Genomic DNA, 19,202 nt, shown 5'->3' with positions numbered 1-19,202 from the left:
CTTACCATAATGTCCTTTAAGGTTCATCCATGTTGCCAAGTTGTTGTATACTGCAAGATTTCTTAAAGCTGAATAATATTCATCTCTATGTGTGTATCTCATTTTCTTTATCCATTCATCCACTGATGGACGATCCTTAGTATTTTCCTTTGCTTATCGTTCAAATTGTAATTTTAGTTGTTAGACTCATGCATAAACTAATTTTAATTCTTTTTACTCTCCTTAGAAGAAAAGCAAACAAATAAAAAATCATTGGGAAAACTAGATCTGGTTATTGGATGATTGCTTTTATTGATATTTATTATTGGTCAAACTCGTTAAATAAAAAATGCTATGAAAGTGAACAAACACCATCATCATTAGCAATTAAAGAAATGCAGATCAGAATTACTCTAAATATCATCTCACTAGAATGGCAGCCTATGGGGAGGTATCCAGTGCCTTGTTAGGGGGTACTTTTTCCTGCTCAGGAGGGTGTAAGCCACCTATGAAATTGAAGTTAGAATGATTAGTGAGGAACAAAAGACAGAGTCAGAAAATAGTTTCAAAGGATGGAGCTTCTGATAGGTCCAGTCCCCACAGGAGCTGGAGCCAAACAACTAGAAAATGGCTCCTGTGGTTTATTTAAGGGGGTACATCAAAAGCAAGGATAAGATGTCAGGGGTGGAGTCTTGCTTCCTGATGTCTTGCAGTCAGCAGGTTGATTGGCATTTTGGAAAGTCACACTCCTCTCTGAGGGGCTGTGTCGCTGCAGCAGGTCACCCCATCTCCAGGGCTGTGTGGGACCTGAGGTAGAGCTTAAATAGGGTCACATGTGTCTGGGCAGTCTTAGCCAGAGATTTCCACTGGAAGTTCCCAGACATCAGATTCTCCTCTTCACTAAGCTGTGATGACGATGTAGTTCACACACAGCCCATGGTTGGCTCTCCACAGCAACCATCAAAAATATAAACAATAATAAATGCAGGAGAGGATATGAAGAAAAGGAATACTTTTGCACTGTTGGTGGGACTGTAAACTAGTACAACCACTATAGAAGCAGTATGGAGGTTCCTGTAAAGACTATGCATGGAACCACCATATGACCCAACTAAACCACTCCTTGGTGTTTAGTCTAAAGAAGTAAAGTTATCATACTAAAATGATACATGCATACCCATATTTATAGCAACACAATTCACAATAGCCAAACTATGAAAGCCAGCATAGGTAGCATAGGTGTCCATCAGTGGAAGGATGGATGAAGAAAATATTATATATATATATATATATAAGTATTATGTTAACCTAAATAATTCAAACTTAGAAGACCTGGGTCATATGTTTTCTCTCATATGTGGAAGCTAGAGAGGAAAAAAGCACAGGAGTGGGGGGGAGTAGGGATGATTTCATGAAAATCAAAGGGAAATTAGTAGAGAGGAAAGGGATCAGGGGTAGGAGGAGAGGAAAAGGGAAAATACTAGGGAATGATATTGGCCAAATTATAGTGTATACATGTATGAATATATAACAATAAATCTCACCATTATGTACAGCTATAGTACACCAATAAGAAAAATATGAACCAAAAAAAAGAAAAGAAAATCAATAAGCACCTCTTAAAGAAGAAGTGTATCCCTGGTTTTCAAGGGTATTCAAAGGGTATTCAAGTGGTCTGCTTCTTCCACAACATAGTGAAGAAATATCCAAAGTTAACATAATACGTTGATTAAATTAACTTTCTGATTCTAGCATTGACTATAGGGTAATTAACTTTTTTATTCTAGTATTGATTAAAAGGTAATAGTGACTTATACCTTTATAGTACTCTTAAAGTCTGTAAATGAGCAGGAGGAAACACATACACACAGTAAGAATGGGTGTCAATAATTATCATCCCCTCCTCCCCCAGTGAACACTAAATTCCAAAGAAAATGAGCAAAGATTTGACTGAATATTCTGATAGAAGCAGAAGATAAATTTCTACTGTGATTAAAATACCAAAAGCAAAATATCTCCCTTTTTTTGTCTGCAGTAATAAGTCTGAATATGGAATTCATTCAAGATAGTGGTCAGACAGAATATTTTCCTAATCCTAAGACTATATAGGTATGAACAGCTGAAAACTGACTTCTATTGGACTCAGGGGCTCACCCAGCCCTAAAATTATTTGCAAGTCTAACTGGTAATTCTGGAAAAATAGAAAGAATCAAGCACAATTATAGAAAACATGCAGGTCTACACAGAATAATGCTAGCTAGATGGGTGAAATGAAATGTGTATTAAACCGTTGCTTGTCTCAGTGTAAATTAAAGAGGCTGTTACCAATAGCAACCATTTCATATAATTTCAAGTGTCAGATTGAAGATCAAAATTCTGATGTGAAAAATTGCTCATGGACTAAATTAAAAGATTTAAGACATTTTGTTTATTTAATTTAATTTTACTATTCTTTAGATAGGAGTAAAGTCCATATGAGTATGTCTTATTCTGCAAATCATCAGACTTATTTCTAGGAGTTAAAGAAGTAATATCTAACATAAACTATCGATTTCCATTTTGTGTTTTAACAACTGTTAAATTAATTTGCTTTTTTCCAAACGTTCAGTGTCTTCACCAAGTATAGATACAAAATAGATTGAAAGAACTCTGGGTTGTTGCATTCATTATCTTTAATCCTTTGAAGCAGATTGTATTCGCCAAAGTGGCAACAACAAACAGAATCTCCCTCTTTAAGAAATGGAGTCTCTGACCCTCCCCTTATAACTGGGTGGGTTTTTGGAGCTGGCTGAACGGTATACTAGGATGGAAGTGACTTCAAAGCTAGGTGATTCTGCTCTTCCTCATGAATTGGATACTTCATGGAACGCTGGACTGCCATGTAAGCAACCTGACTGTTCTAACGCCACCATGCTATGAGGAAGGACAGACTAGCCCATCAAGAGAAACCATGTGGAATGGCCTTGAGGCTACATAAAGAGAGAGATGCCCAGCCAGTCCTCAGTACACCAGCCTCTCTCTCCTCCATCATCTGCCTGCATGAGAGACCCCAAAGTGACTCACTCAACTGAACTCTCAAATTCCTGACTCACATGAACAGGGAAAAGTAATAGACTAAGCCACAAGGTTTGGGGTACTTGTTCTGCAGCAGTAGGTTAACTGAAGGGAGAGGGGAAAAATCTCTCTCCCAGTTTTGATTGACAAAAAAGGAATACTAATATTTTTTATATTATGATATTGCATAAATAATGGGAGTATAATAGTACACTCAGGTAAATGAGCAGGAGATGAACAGTAAACCTAAAAAGAGATTTGTCCTATAATACCTGCTTTTCTTTTCCTTGCCCACTCTTCCTTAACAATCTATGACTTCCGTTATATGGCTCACTCATGGTTTGAGGACCATGAGTCCAATTCTGATTGGACATTAAACCCATGATAAAAACTTTTTAAAAAATGAATACTAAGTGTATGATTGTCTGGGGAGCTCAGGGGTATGTAAATTTTTAAAAGTTACCAGGTGATTTCAGTTTGCAACCTGAGTTGATACCCACTATTTGATGCCAACAATGATCGAATCTTTATCACTATCTCAGTTCTTCCCCTGTTTTCCAAAATCATAGATTCAGCTGCCTTCTAGATCTAGACATGGATGTCTCACAGGCTCCTCAAAAAGTAAAGCTAGTTTCCCCCTCAAGCATAGCACCCCATCTCTACCACAGCTCCTTTCTCAGGAAATTACCCCACTGGCCACATAGGCACTCGAGCCCCAAATCTGGAAGTCATCCATCCACATTGCTTTATCTTCCTCATTTCTTCCACCTAATTAAACACAAATCAATGGCCTTCTTCCAAGCAATGTGTGAATCCTTCTCTACCATGTCCCATCTTGGTCCATTTTCTCTCCCCTGGAGATTGCAGTAGAATTCTAACCAGCCTTCTTTTGTTCTCCTCCCACTCATCCACAAAGAGGCCAGAATAACCTTCTTAAATAGCCAATATGCATCTTCCTCTCCTAAGTAAAACTATTCAATGGCTTACTCTTAGTATAAGGCTTAAAAATCGTCCTATGACTTGCAGGACGTTCGCATCTTCACCCAGTTCCTTGGTCTCCATCTTCTTCTGCAGTCCCCTCCATTTGAACACTGTTCCTTCTTTCCCTCGAGGCATGCCCCACTCATCTGCCATTCAAACATTTTTTTTCAAATGTTCAGTTTCTTGACCGAGTACAGATTGACAGAAATCTGAGTGTATGCTCCTCCTGAAATACTCTATGTCTTCTCCCTTTCCCCTCCCTTGACTTAGTGCTTCTCACCCTGCATTTTGTGTAAATTAACTTCAATCTTTAGGGCTTCCATAACTTTCTAAGTTAATATTAGTTTCCCCTGACAGATAACAAAGCATCTTTACTTCTGTTATCACACATCTGTTATCAAACATCTGTCTTCCTAGACTATAAATTCCAACTCAGGTCAGGGGATGTATGTGTCACAGCTTACGGTCCACCTTTGGAGTCTGTAGGTTATGACTGATTGACTGAATGAATAAGTAAATGAATGTGAATTAAAAAATAGAACTGGGGCTGTAGCTCAGTGGCAGAGCGATTGTCTAGCATGTGTGAGGCACTGGGTTCGATTCTTAGCACCACATAAAAATGAACGAATAAAATGAAGGCATTCTGTCTATCTACAACTACAAATAATTTTTTTTTAAATCAATATCAACTCTGGGAGTGTGGTAAATACTCTGGCCTCTGTACTTATCTCTGACCTATAAAAATTCACACCAACAATTAGGCTCTGTCCTATATGAAATTCAGACCAACAAATCTACTAAGGTATAGGAGATGTCAACTAAGTTTTTAAATGATACAAAATTGGAAAGAATAACTAGTTCACTGCCTGTTTGTGGGAGCAAAATGTGAGGTTCCAAAAGATACCAGCAGGCTATAGTAATGAGTCAGAACTGATACATTGAAATTTAACAAAAATGGTGTCAAAATGCTAGCCTTATATTCTAGTCATTGTACAAATATAGGATTAAGGATGCTTATCACAGAAACAACCTGGGGAGAATTAATAGTAAGTAAGTTCCATTTGATCCAGTAATTGGTGTGGCTCCTAAAAGTGCTAATGTCATATTAGACATTTTCATAGATAAGTGGGTTACCACCATGGCAGGTACTGGTCTCCCAGTCCTTCTCTAATCCAGCCTGTTCTGGAACAAAATATGCATCATTTATGGAACCACATTTTAACAGTAAACACTTGGAAGAGCTCTGCCAGATGGTGGAAGCTTGGGAATCACAGCTTATGAAAAATTGCTATAAAGCATATGTTTACCCCATAAAGATGGAATTCTGGGGAGCACTACTTAGTTCTTATACATCAGAAGGCTAGAACTGGTAATATCTAACATCCATTTTCTGGTCATTTCCTTATCATTGACCTCTCTCATCCCTTTTTTCTCAATTAGATCTCTCATCCCTCCCCCTCTCCCTTGTCTCCCAATCCATCATTCCCCTCATAGACCCCGGACGCTTTCATCAACTACCCTTATGGTACCCAGCACCCAAATCCTGGAATCCTAAGACCTACCACTGTATTTCTTACAGTTTGTAACCTTGGGCCATTCTTTTCCTTTGTTCCTGCTTCCGGCTCATGAAGAATTGCTGGAGAAATCCATGCCAGCTGGCTCTGCGACAGATCTGTGCTGTCCAGCATTAGTGGGCCTTCAGGCCTGCTTAGCCCTCTTTCATTGTCCAAGACCATTTCCTATCTCATTCCCAGTGGATGCAACTCTAAATCTTTCTTCACTTTTTAAACCAGAGGAATGGCTTCCAGAGATTTTCCTTTCCACAGTCTCAGATTTTTATCGTTTCTTTGCTTTCTCTTTCTCTCCTAATCCTCCTTTCTCAGAATACTGAGAAAGAGAGAAAAGAATCTCCCCTCCTATCCAAAGCTTGCTTTTCCACATGAACTTTGGTGCCATTTTCTCTCATTTCCTGTGGGACCTGGTTTCATAATTCATCTCCTCTATCTCCTCTCTTCAAATGCTTTCTCACTGCTGGCTCCTTCTTTCCATCAGTGAACGTGATGGAGATCCTTGTGCAGGGATTGTTTTAAGATGGATTGGAGAGAGGGGAAACTAAGTCACAGGACCCACTGAGGTTTTTATCCCAGAATCTTGGTGAAAGACAAAAGGAATCTGAAAGAAAGAACAGGCAGGGAGTAGATGAGATCCAGAGAGAGTTTTATTATGAGAATGACTTCTGTCCATTGTTTTTTTTGTTTTTTTTTTTTTTTTTTTTTTGGTTTGTTTTGTTTTTCTGTGTGTCTTTGCCTTATTTTCCTTACCATTTAGTCAGCTCCTTGGGGCAAAGATTGTGTCAGATTCATCTTACTTTTTCTCACAAAATCTGACTTGCAATAATTCTCCCAAAACCTTTGGTGGGGAAGGCTGCCAAATGGAAGGCGTGTGTGTGTATGTGTGTATGTGTGTGTATGTGTGTGTGTGTGTGTATGTGTGTGTGTGTTTTAAAGAGGATAATTGGGGAGATGGAGGTGTAGTTCAGTGGCAGATCATTTATTTGCCCAGCACATGTGAGCTGTGGTTTGATCCCCAGCACCACATACATACACACAAAAAGAGCACAAGAGGGCTGGGGTTGTGGCTCTGTGGAAGTACACTTGCCTAGCATGTGTGAGTGTGAGGCACTAGTTTCGATTCTCAGCACCACATAAAAAATAAATAAATAAAGGTTCACCCACAAGTAAAAATATATGTATTTCTAAAAAAGCACAAGAACTTAAAATACTTAATAAAAATAAATAAATAGAGGATAATTTGTGGATTTGGAAACAATTTGTCTTTATAAGAAGGAAGAAAGTGTCAGAATTGTTTCTCAAAAGAGGTCCTTTGTATTAGCTGCCTGTTGCCACTGTAGCAATTTGTCAAGGGTAGTGGCTTAAAACAGCACATACTGATTATCTTAGCATTCTGGAGGTCAGAAGTCTGAATGGGTCTCACTGGGCTTGATCGAGGTGTCAGCAGAACTGCATTCCTTTCTGGGGGTTTGGTGGAGAATTCACTGTCTTGCCTTTTCAGCTTTGGAAGCTGCCTGCATTCCTTAGCTCATCGCCCCTTCTTCCTTCAACTCCTCAGTGGCTTGGCCAGTCTTTCTCACATTGCATCACTGACTATATTCCACCTTCTTTCACTTAACAGGGGTCCTTGTTATTATGTTGGGTTCACTGAGATTATCAAGGACAATCTCTCTATCTCTGGAGATAGGCTAACAACCTTGATTCCATCTGCAAGTTCAGTTTGCCACATAACCTGATGTATCCATAGATTCTGGGGGATCAGGACATAGTGGTCCTTGGGGAGCCATTATTCTGCTGCCACAGCCTTGAACCAGCAGCATCTACCTCACCTGGGAGTTTATTAGAAATGCAGAGTCTCAAGAATCTCACCCCAAGCCTCCGAATCAGAATCTGCATTCTAATCAGATCCCCAGGTGATAGGGATGTATTTTAAAGTTTGAGAAGCCACAAGTAGGCTACTGCTAAGATTCTCTTCACTTCAAGCTTCCTATGATTCTTGAAAACTGTTGTTGTTGTTTTGTTTGTTTGGTTTGCATCTTCAAGTCTTCATCATTCTTTCTAATTCTTATTTCCTTAATTTTTATTTGTGACCCTGGTGTTAATTCTGCAAAAGTCAGCCAAGTATAACATGACAATATCCCCTGAACAATTTTTTGCTGACAGGAAATCGATGTTAGAAAAGGCAATTAAATTATGGAACTATACATGATGTAAAGGTACTGGTCTGCAAGGAGTATTTTCTTCCCCAAGAAGATTCATAGGAGAACTGCCTTATTTTCTCCTTAGTGTGTAGATAATATTAGTGGCCCAGAAAGTGAAGCAAAACGTACAACAGATGAACTATTTTTAAGGCATCTCTGAATGGCTTAGCATTTGAGAAATGTGACCAAAGCTGATTATAAAATTTCCTTCAAAGTTGCAGAAATGGCAAACCCATAAATAACTCTGGTTCTCATTGGTATGAAATGGAGTTGCTGCTGTTTGCTGTCTTTATTGTAGGGTTTAGGATTAAGCTCACCTCTAAGATTGCAAACTCTTCAAGACTTGGAAACAGCCATGTGCTGTGCTTGGGATCTAAGAGGCACACCATACATTTTGAGTTTGAATCCATTAAGCCTTAAAATATGTATATATGTATGTATGTATGTATGTATATATATATATATGTGTGTGTGTGTGTGTGTGTGTGTGTATTTGTTTTAGTTATAGATGGACACAATAGATTTTATTTATTATTTATTTATTTATGTATTTTAAAGAGAGAGAATTTTTTTAATATTTATTTTTCAGTTTTTGGTGGACACAACATCTTTATTTTATTTTTATATGGTGCTGAGGATCAAACCCAGCGCCCTGCGCAAGCCAGGCGAGCGCCGTTACCGCTTGAGCCACATCCCCAGCCCCTTTATTTATTTATTTTTATGTGGTGCCCAGGATTGAACCCAGTGTCTCACACATGCTAGGTAAGCACTCTACCTCTGAGCCACAACCCCAGCCCCCCATTAAGCTTTTTAATTATGTGTAATGCTTTATGAAGAATTTTAGAGATACACTAAAAAAGTTGGGGGGTAAAAAACCTGGAATATTTCAATGACCATTTTACTAGATTTCCTGTGTTTTATTCATTCAATCATTTATTCAGTTATTTGACAAACATTTATAAATCCATCTACTAAATATCGTCTACTGAGGGTTTTTTTTTTGTGGGTACCAGGGATTGAACTCAGGGGCACTCAACCACTGAACCACATCCCCAGCCCAATTTGTATTTAATTAGAGACATAGTTTCACTGAGTTGCTTAGCACTTTGCCCTTGCTGAGGTTGACTTTGAACTTGTGATCCTCCTCTCTCAGCCTCCTGAGCCACTGGGATTACAGGCATGCTCCACGGCGCCCAGCTTTGCCCACTGTTTGAGACCCTGGATATAAAGATTTTCTCCATGTCATTCAAAAGCTCTCATCCTGGTGGGGAAAATAGCCACATAAGTAAATAATGACAGCAGAATGAGTGCCAGAAAAGGTTTCTGAGCGAGACTCCTGGGCTTCTTTTTTTTCCCCAGTCTTTCATTTCCAATCTGACTGTATTTATCTTTCAAATGTTCCATCTCTCCCCTTTGCCAACTGGAGTAATTATTTGGCTGTGTATTTTTATTTCCAGCCTTATCTGCTAATATTGCCTTCAGGCAAGCACTACTTGCTCTAGAAAATGAAACCACCTCAAACTGGTGCAAGTAAAAAAAAAAAGGGGGGGGGGGTTATTAAACAGGTCTGGCAAGGTGTCCAGAGATTTTGGGAAGTTAAGGAAACAGCAAGTGAGACAGTGAGACAGCCCCAGGACAGCCCCTGTCTATCTCCACAATGATGTCTCTTCCTTTGCGTTGAATAGCTGAGACTTTCAAGGCAGAGAATCTGATTGGTCCATTTGCCTTTTCAAGCTGGGCCTCTTCCTGACCGTTATGGTTCGTTGTCAGTGTACTTTGGTCGTTGCCTTCATAGCACTCACTTAGCATGAGATGCAATTATAGACGGTCCCTGACTTACTATGGTTTGATTGACAATTTTTGACTTTACAGTGATGCAAAAGTAATATCCATATGACAGTTCTGTTTCTCACTTTCAGTACAGTGTTCAATAAATGAAGCTGTTCAGCTCCTTGTTATAAAATAGGCTTTGTATTACATGATTTGCCCAGCTGTAGACTAATATAAATGTAATACATATAACACAGTAGGTTACACATACTAAATCCATTTTTAACTTACAATGTTTTTAACTTACAGTGGATTTGTCAGGTTTTAATTTACGTGTTCACATCTATTTCCTTCTCTAGATTTGGCAGTGATCATATATCTTTTGTTATTGCTGTGTCTGGTCACTAGTGCAGTTCCCTGCACATTTAATAAATAGTTAAATGAAAGAATAAGAGGGAGATGAGAGTACGTGCTAACCAAGCTAAAGATGCACTTACGGTACCAGTAGCTTAGGATGGGGATTGGGAGAGACTGTGGGGCCCAGGAGGTTCTCTGAGAAGGAGGTATATAAGACAATCTTCCCCAAATAAGTCCTGACCTACTCTAGTTACATGTTGCCATTTCAAAGCAACAGATAGATCCATACCTTCTTCTTCATGGCCCAATGTAAATATTCCCACTTTTTTTCTATTTAAATTTTATTGAGCAACTAATATAGATCTAATTCTATATCAAACACTTTACATACATCATCTTTTCCTATTTTTATAGACTCTGTCAGGTAATATCTTCATTTTACAGCTACAAAACCAAGTTTCAAAGACTTAAGTAGTTCACCTAAGGTCACTGAGCTAGCACGTAGCAGAGCCAACATTAGAACACTGGTCTGTTTATTTCCAATGCTCCTTCCATGACATTTGGCTTGTCCCTCTAGGAAGTATGCTCCCCTTCTCAGGCAAACTTAATTTCTCCCTTCTCTGTAGTACCACAGTACCTTGTTCATAAAGACAGTACAGCACTTATTACATACTTTTATTATAGATATTTCTGGCTCCATTGCTAGACTGTGTCTCCTTAGAGAAGAACCATCTGTGATTCTTTTTAAGATCCTGTCATACTTAGCGTTCAACTAGTGTCTTTCTCCTAAGCTGAGCTTTGAAAGGATAGATAGACAGTTATGGTATTTCTTTTTTCTTTTGTTATTGTTTGTGATTCTGAGGATCAAATCCAGGGCCTCACACATGCTAAGCACATACTCTCACTGACCCATGCCCCCATCTCCATTTTTTTTTAAATATTTTTGAAATTTACTGAAGTACCATAAGTTTCTTACTATACAGAAGTAAAATTGTAAGAATTTAAAAGTCTCATATTTCAGAGATTATTGGATTATTGAAATATTCTTCCAGTCTCTGTTAATGAAATATAAAAAAAAAGTAAGTATGTTCTCCTGACCCACGCAGTGCTTAGGTCCATGCCACAGTCAACTGAGACCCACTCCCTATTATAGTGGATGGTACCTGCAGAGTAATGAGATGGTTCAAACACATTAGTGGAATATTCTTTTGACTCTGAGTAGCAGTCTGGTATAGGTACACGTTGACCTTCTGGTATAGGTACATGTTGACAAATATTTTATTAAATACCTACTAGATGAACCATGCTAGTCATTCTGGAATGGGCATGACGATCATACAGAAATTACTGAGATGAAGATTCTTCCCTAATATTGCTTACTCTCAGGGAGGAGACACAACACGTACATGAATGCTTAGGATATGAAGGACAAGGTGCTAAGACACCTATTGACAAAGGGCTACAGAAGTCAAGGCAGAGATGCTTCTGGTGAGGAGGAATGAGAAGAGCTTCATGGAGCACTTGGAATTTCAGCTGGAAGGCAAGACTCAGACAAAGTGTCTTAGGTTAAAGGCAAAGCCCAAGCAGAGGTGGGCTCTTGGAGCCCAGCTACTGATGGCCTTGAATGCCAGGATTTAGAAATTTCACACTATTTTTTAAGTTCTTAAGGAGGGAGTAAAATAGTCGTGATTATGTAGTTGGCCCTCCGTATCCATATGTTTAGCATCCAACAATTCAATTAACCATGGATGGAAAATGTTCAGAAGAAAATTACATCTGTACTAAACATGTGTAGACCTTTTATTTTCTTGTAATTATTCCCTAGGCAGTACAGTAAATAGCATTAACATTGTATTAGGTTTTATAAGTAATCTAGAGATGATTTAAGTATGTGGGAGATGTGCATAGGTCATACGCAAATACTACACTTTTTTATATAAGGGACTTGAGCACATGTGAGTTTGGGTACCTGTGGGAGACCTTGGAACCAATGCCCTATGTATTGATACTGAGAGACAATTGTGTTTTAGGGAGAGTAGCAGCTTTGGGATGAATTTGCAGGGAAAGAGATTGGAAGCAGAGGAAGCAGTTAGTTTATATTCATTTGATAATTCTGGGTCTTTGCTGATCGCACAGCTGTGTAGGTGAATGGAAAACTTGGGTCAGAATCACTCTGGAAACTCAGACATAGTTTAAGTGACTTAGCAGTAACCCAAGAATTGCTAAGTCGTCATAGATAAAAACAAATAACTATGCCTAGTGCGAACTAGAATATCTGTTATCAGCTCTTAAACCACCCAGCTCTGGTACAGGGGAGGTAGGTTCATGTGGAAAGCTAAAGCCAAACTGGGTCCATGAAAGTCATACTGCCATGCTGCTTAATGCAGGCGAGGTTCCAGCTGGGTGGGCTAGAGGCAGAGTGGGCCAGAGCCTACAGTGCCAGATAGGAAAGCCCCAGAGAGGGGGGAATGGAGATGAAAATACTCAGAAGGTAATATCTAACCAACCTGCTGTTTCGAAATAGCAAATTGAATTTGCCAAACCAGATTTAAATTAGTAGAAGCAAAACAAAACGGAGGAGCACAATTTGTAAATGAACCACTAACTAGCGGTCTTGACTGTCACCCAGCTGCCTAATTGGCCGCCTGGCGGGCACCTATGAACCTCTCTGTTTGGGGCATGAGAGCTGTAAGGCTGCATGCAAGTGCAGTGGCTTCCAACAGCGGCCTTACGTGTGAAACTGCAGCAGCCTCCACACCAGCTTGGGCCTGGCGCTGAAGGAAAGGCTGTGCGTGAAGTGTCACCAGAAACGGCCTCTGCAAAACAGCCACTGCAGGCGCGAATTTGATGAGTTCTCTGTATGCAGACTGCCATTAGTCATGCATTGATTGATCCATTCCTCCAGAAGCTCTCTTTCCAGAAGCTTCCTTTCCAAATGCAAAGGCAGCCTTTGAGCACAACCTCACAACAGTTCAGCCTTGGCCATCCATGCCTCGTATTTAATGCTACTTCATAATGAGGTCTCTGAGATTTAAATGCTTAAATCTTTGTGATTCTGCTGGGTCATGAATAATGCCACAGTGACGTTCTTTCATGTTTACATGCCCATGTGAGTGAATGCAATTTCTCCATCTTGCTCAAAGACATTTCCATAGGAAAATAAATGTAATGAGTAAATAAATAACAAGGATGGGAAACTATGCTGCTCTCTCTTCACATTAGCCAAATCTAGAGGTCAAAGCAGAAATTGAGGTTGGCCCAGAAACTCACTGGAATTCCATATTTCTGTGGACTCTCCAAGAATAGGCTTTTTTCCCCTCCCACCCCCATTTCTGCAAAATTTAGAATACCTGTCCTAATCATCCTCTAGGAATTGTATCCAATTGCATAGTTAGATTTGATATCAGAACTCAGTTGTTGACAATTTTCTGAGTAAGATATAGAAAAATGCCAAAGATAGAATATGTATTCTGCGTACATCTGACCATGGGTTTTTTTTTCTTTTAAAGGAGAATAGGAAAGAACAGTATAAATATCTAAAAAGGTAGTGTCTCTACAAGCAGTGGTTTATATTGTGTTTTGCCTTAACATAAAATGTATTAGTTTTTCGGGGGAGAGATAAGAAGCAGGGAAAGCAATTATTTTAAGTCTATTCCATAATTTTGGGTCTGTGCCATTCGCACAGATGTGTAGGTAGATTAGAAACTTTGGTCTAATGTAACAATAATATAGTTCATGTAATTAATAGCTAAGTATTGTATCATTTAGAATGGCATGCTTGATGTGGTAATAATGATGGTAATTATTAAGACATTTCATATAATAGGAGCTAAACCATAGTGATTTGAAATGTGAGAATTTTAAAGAAATTTATTAGAAGGATAACATGCCATTTTTATATATAACTTCAATATATACATATCTATAAGACAACATTATTTATTGTTTGGACTGTTAATAACCTTCCTGGACTGGATTCAGGATTTTTGTTTTTGCTTTCTCCCCATCTTGACACCCATTAAATGTTTTTCCAAAAGGGAGGTGGGAGAGAAAAAATTCTCTAACACAGTGATGAAAGAGAAAGTACAGTGGAGGGATGCTCGGAAGGCCTACACTCATGGTCTTGCAGGCCCTGTCTGATCTGGTCACTGGCCTCACCTGTGTTCTGCAAGCCTCACCCTCTGCCTCACCTCCAGGCACTCCCTCTCACTGTGCCTCCCCCCATTCATGCTGTTGCTTCCTCTTCCCCTCCCTCCCATCTCTGCTCACTTATCCTCCATATCAGAGCCTATCTATAAAGTCAAATCTCACTGTCAATGAATTTATAGCACTCATATATAATTTAAAAGTATATATTAATTATTGTCATCATTCATTCAATCAGTGTATATACTCCCTTTAGTCTCTATGCTCCAAAAAGTTTGGTGCCTCACCACATAGTAGGTGTACAAGAAATAGCCCCAGAATTGAATTTTTTAAAGAAGGTGTACAGAGAAGAAGTAAGAAAAAAACTTAAAATTTTAAGGAGTTAATTTCTTTTTAATGGAGGCTGGAGAAACTAAGAGCCATAGAAAACAAAAGAACCTTGAGAGCCATATATATTTGTATTGGAGCTCTTGGTAAAACTCATATTTAGCATTTATAAATGTCAGGATTCAAAACCAACTTTCTAATCAATAATGTCAGCACCTCTACAAGTCATATACTCATAGCTTGTGCTGTTTTCTCATTATAACCCAAATATTCTTATACACAGATCTATATGAAATAGGCTGCCATTTTCTAACATAATCAAGAAATAGGGTGCACTGCCCAATGAAATGCTCTGGTCAATAGCATCACATTATACATACCATGCTCAAATAATCCATATTCCATGAATCCTATTACAGCAAACTGCATTTAACTTTAAAACTCACTGGTCATAATTTAACCACTAGTGAAAACATGTAAAGATTGTATAGTGCTTTAATGACCACTTACCTTTACACTATACAGTACTCTAGTATTCATCAGTGCAGAAATCATTTTTTAGAAAGCTGGGTGAACAAGGTTTTGCTAAAATAGAGCATCCTGTAATAATCATAAGTTCTTTAAGATGAAGACCAATTAATTCTAACAGGCATCAAGAAAGAGTCTATGCTAAATTTAATTAATAAATGTTTATAGGTCGTTAATCATTGAATGTAAGCTTGCATTGATCAAAATCCTTAGCTTCTATATGTATTTACTTCTTTTTTTAATGTTTGATTTTTCAGAAGTGTTTGAGAACATTTTTCATTTACATCTAACATTACCATTTCATAAATAGAGCACTCCACCCTTTCCTATCTTTATAAACATTAGCGGAGTTTCACAACATGCTTCTGTGACCCCTGTTATGACTATTTTTACGGCACAGATAGAGAAGCTGAGGCATGAGGCTATTTCTATACATTTTCTAAAGATACCCCAGAGCCAGTGGAAAAGAAGACCGAGACAGAAAAAGATTCTGTGTCCTCACTGAAAACACATCTCGTATGCATCTTGGTCTTGGGGGAGGGTAGATTGCAAAACCAGAGTTGGCTTTTCACAGTTGCTCTTACAGGCCTAACAAGGAGCTCTCTGTAGCAGTGTGTACACCAAAAGCGTGGGTATCAAGGTGGTTACCAGGATGATCATTCACTGGTTTGAAAAAGCCACAGTATGCAGTTACCTTTTCAGGCCTTTCTAATAGCTATCATTCTATCCAAAGGGAGATTCATAGAAGACAAATATTTGAAGTGTTTACCTTTCTTTTTCTTTTCTTTTCTCTTACAGATCTATGCAGTTAGATCAGTTGTTCCCAACAAAAGCAATAATGAAATAGTCCTGGTGCTACAACAGTTTGATTTTAACGTGGATAAAGCTGTGCAAGCCTTCGTGGATGGTGGGTACATGTGTTCCCTGAAGCCAAAGACAGTGTAACTCAATATTCCATGTATTCTGTTTTCTTCCTTAAATGAACTGAATGTCAGTGACCAATGTTTTAGTTTTCATAAAAATATACTAGAATTTTAAAACACACAGTCCTACTCAATAAGAGCAGAATTTAGAAGTTATTTTTCCTTCATTTAAAAAAAAGAGTTCTGATAGTTTCCAAAGGATGCTGATTATAATGCTCATATAATTATATAAGTTTCCTTATGTCTCAGTCATTCTGATTTTGTTATTAAACGTGGCCTTTGCCAGGTGTGGTGGCACATGCCTGTAATCTCAGCAACTCAGGAGGCAAGAGGATTGCAAGTTCAAGGCCAGCTTCAGCAACTTCGTGAGGCCTTAAGCAACTTAATGAGACCCTGTCTCAAAGTAAAAAAATAAGGGGCTAAGGTTATAGCTCAGTGGTAGAGCACTTGCTTAGTATATGAAAAGCACTGGGTTTGATCCTCAGCACCACATAAAAAATAAAATAAAAGTTATTGTGTCTATGTACAACTAAAAATATTTAAAATAAAAAAAGAACCAGGCATTTTTTTTTTAAAGTGAAAAACAAAAAGGACTGAGGATATGGCTCAGTGGTAAAGCACTCCTGGGTTCAATCCCCAGAAATCCCCCCCCCCAAATGTCCTTTGTTTGATGGCATCTTTGAGAATGGAGGACAGTGAACTTTACTATTGACCTTTATGACTGGAGTCCTTGAGCTCAGTGCTTCTGTAGTCCAAGGGGACTGGTTTATGGCTTTTATATTTTTTTCAGAACATCAGTTCATCTTATCTCTAAAATAATTTTGCTGTATATAAAGTTTTTTATTGTTTTTTTTTTTTTAGGCATTACATTGCCTGTGACATTATAGAATCTAGTCTCAGAAGTTTGCTTAATCCTATAAGTATACACCTTAAAGCTTTAGATTTTCTGTAAATCATGGGGAAATTCTCTTCTTCTAATCGAAGTAAACAAGTTTCAGTTTTGAACAAAGATCCCTTATCTGGCCTTAGTTATTAAATGTCTTCTGTCCTGGTATTAGTTTCAATTTTGTAAGTATGGACTAGCTAAACACAATCTGACAAATAGAGTCAGGGAAGACCTGTCAGCACATTTCTCAGTTGTAGCCCATCTACACTTTATTTGCCAAGGACGGTATGATTTACTTATTTTCCGAGGAGTAGACTGGGAGTAGAATAACCTTCCAGAGTTTCTGCAAGTATAATTGCATTTTAGGGCAAGATCTTGGAACCAAACATGCTCACATTCTGGTATCAGCAGTCAAGGTTTAGGATCCTGAGTGAATTAGCAAATGATTATCATTCAAAATAGACCTGTAAGCAAATCGACTGAGCATAACTTTGCTGTTTTTTCCTGCTCTATAAGCTAGAAGATGTTGAATCCTTAGTCATTCGAAACAAATAATAGAAAATATAATATTAATCTGCCTCTGCAGCATTAGGTGCCATTTGTCTCAAAAAATTTTTGGAAATGTGCACATCCTGGCTCAGATAAGTCCTCTTTTCAGGTTTCACTTGCCAACATCACTTGTACAGAAGAAAAATTTTAGAAAAGGAAAAAGGCTATTATCCCCATTCCTCCTAATCCCCGCTTGGATTGAGGCCCCCGTGGTCCCCATGATGAAAGTTTTTATTTCAGTGACCTGATGAGATGTGCAGATGTGCAGGAGCAGAGTACTGCCTTCAAATCTGTTTGTGATTAGATGGATCACTTTGCTTGTCCTTGAAAATTTCACCTTGTCTCTGTTGAGATTTCATTAATAAAACTCATTGCCGAGGAAACTCATATCATTTTGGTTGGGAATCCAATTGGAAAAGTTGTTTAAAAACCAGAGAGTCAAAAATATTTGTTAGGAGCCATTTCTAAGTTATATTGCAAGCACTATTTCCACATGGCTTAAAAACCTCCAAGCAGCTTCGGTATAATTAAAATTTAATACTAACAGCTTCAAAATCCTCTGCAAATATGGGTATTTCTTCTTTAGAATTACTCTCTATAAGGTCACTGTCCAAATCACAAATAGAATTTATGTCAAGATATAAAAACTGGAGGACTAATTGAATATTGCAGTTATAAAAGCAGAAGCTATTCACCTTCTTCTGATTAAAAAGAATAGGAGTTAGCACTTTTTAAAATTACTTTTATTTAGAAAACAGAAGCTTAGCTGTCAGTTAAAAATGACCCTGCTGATTATGAACCACTGTTGTGACTTCACAAGAACCTCATGAAAGAACTTCCTACAGTTCTTGCACAGGAAAACACTGTGAAACATTAATTCTTTGGGAAAATCCGAAAAGCCCAGTTAATAAAAAGTCTGAATTATAGATTACTTTTAGGAGCAGTCTTATTATTTCAAGTACAAGCAACTCAAACAAGTCTAAGAGGGGCATGGAATTGGAAACTGGGTAGATAGGAATGAATCGCCTGTCTAAACCTTAGCAAAAGAGCCTTCTGTGCATGTGCCAGCCACAACGGACCCAATCATTGGGACCCTTCTCATTTGAAACGTCTTACAGAGACGAGCCTGCAGTTTATTATTATTATTATTATTTGTTTAGCCAACACACTCTCGGTAGAGAACTATCAGTCTAATAAGATCATATAAGAATGCTTACCATTGTTGAAAGAGTACACTTAAGAGCTATCCTCTAAGAAATGCCTGTTTATATGAAAACAACTGATGAACTCACTATCAGTAACTTGTTATCAAAATTACCCCCAGCAGTTGAAACCAGTAAACTTTGTTCGACCACGTGGAAACAGTGATTATCGTAGCTGACCAGAGATAAAACATCCTGTCAAAATGTTTTATAACTTAATCAGATCTGACTTTTCCTCTAAGTCAGTGCCATCCCATGTCTGTGTGTGAATGGGATAGATGGAACGTGTGACTCAAGTCATCATTTAATGAACTTAGTCAGTTTCAAGATGGAAGCCTTGTGAACGTGTTCCATCCCTATCACAGTGGATAGAGAGAAACTGATACTATACGATTTTCTATCCTCCTGCAGGTTTTGAATGTAAGAGTATGAGTAGAAAAAGAGAAAGAATAGCCACCCGGAAAACTATAATTCACATGGTTAATAATATTCAGAATCCCATGTTTGGTTCAGAAGATTTAGGGTGTTTTTATTCATATATTAAACAGAATAATTTTAATTCTATCTATAGCAATGAAGCTATCAGAAAATTCTCAAGATATATTTCATTTTCCCTATGATAATACAGTGATAAAAAATAAGCTTCATGGAGTGGAGCTTAATATTAAGATAAAACTAAGATTATGCAGTGAATTAAATGAAAATATGGGAAATAAGAAATGAAACTC

The 19,202-nt window shown here is 38.1% G+C and overlaps 1 protein-coding gene across 4 annotated transcripts in view; it reads left to right on the top strand.

Moving 5' to 3' along the window:
* Spats2l (spermatogenesis associated serine rich 2 like) overlaps positions 1-19,202 on the top strand; it is a 161,402-nt gene that overhangs the window by 85,921 nt on the left and 56,279 nt on the right. For all 4 annotated transcript variants that reach the window (XM_071618942.1, XM_027925022.2, XM_027925020.2 and 1 more), the window contains exon 4: positions 15,713-15,821. In XM_071618942.1, the coding sequence (XP_071475043.1) occupies positions 15,713-15,821 (109 nt within the window). The remainder of the gene's footprint in view (positions 1-15,712; positions 15,822-19,202) is intronic.

The sequence above is a fragment of the Marmota flaviventris genome, chromosome 11 (genome assembly GCF_047511675.1).
Source record: "Marmota flaviventris isolate mMarFla1 chromosome 11, mMarFla1.hap1, whole genome shotgun sequence".
NCBI classification, from domain to species: Eukaryota; Metazoa; Chordata; class Mammalia; order Rodentia; family Sciuridae; genus Marmota; species Marmota flaviventris.
This window is presented reverse-complemented; position numbering and strand designations above follow the sequence as displayed.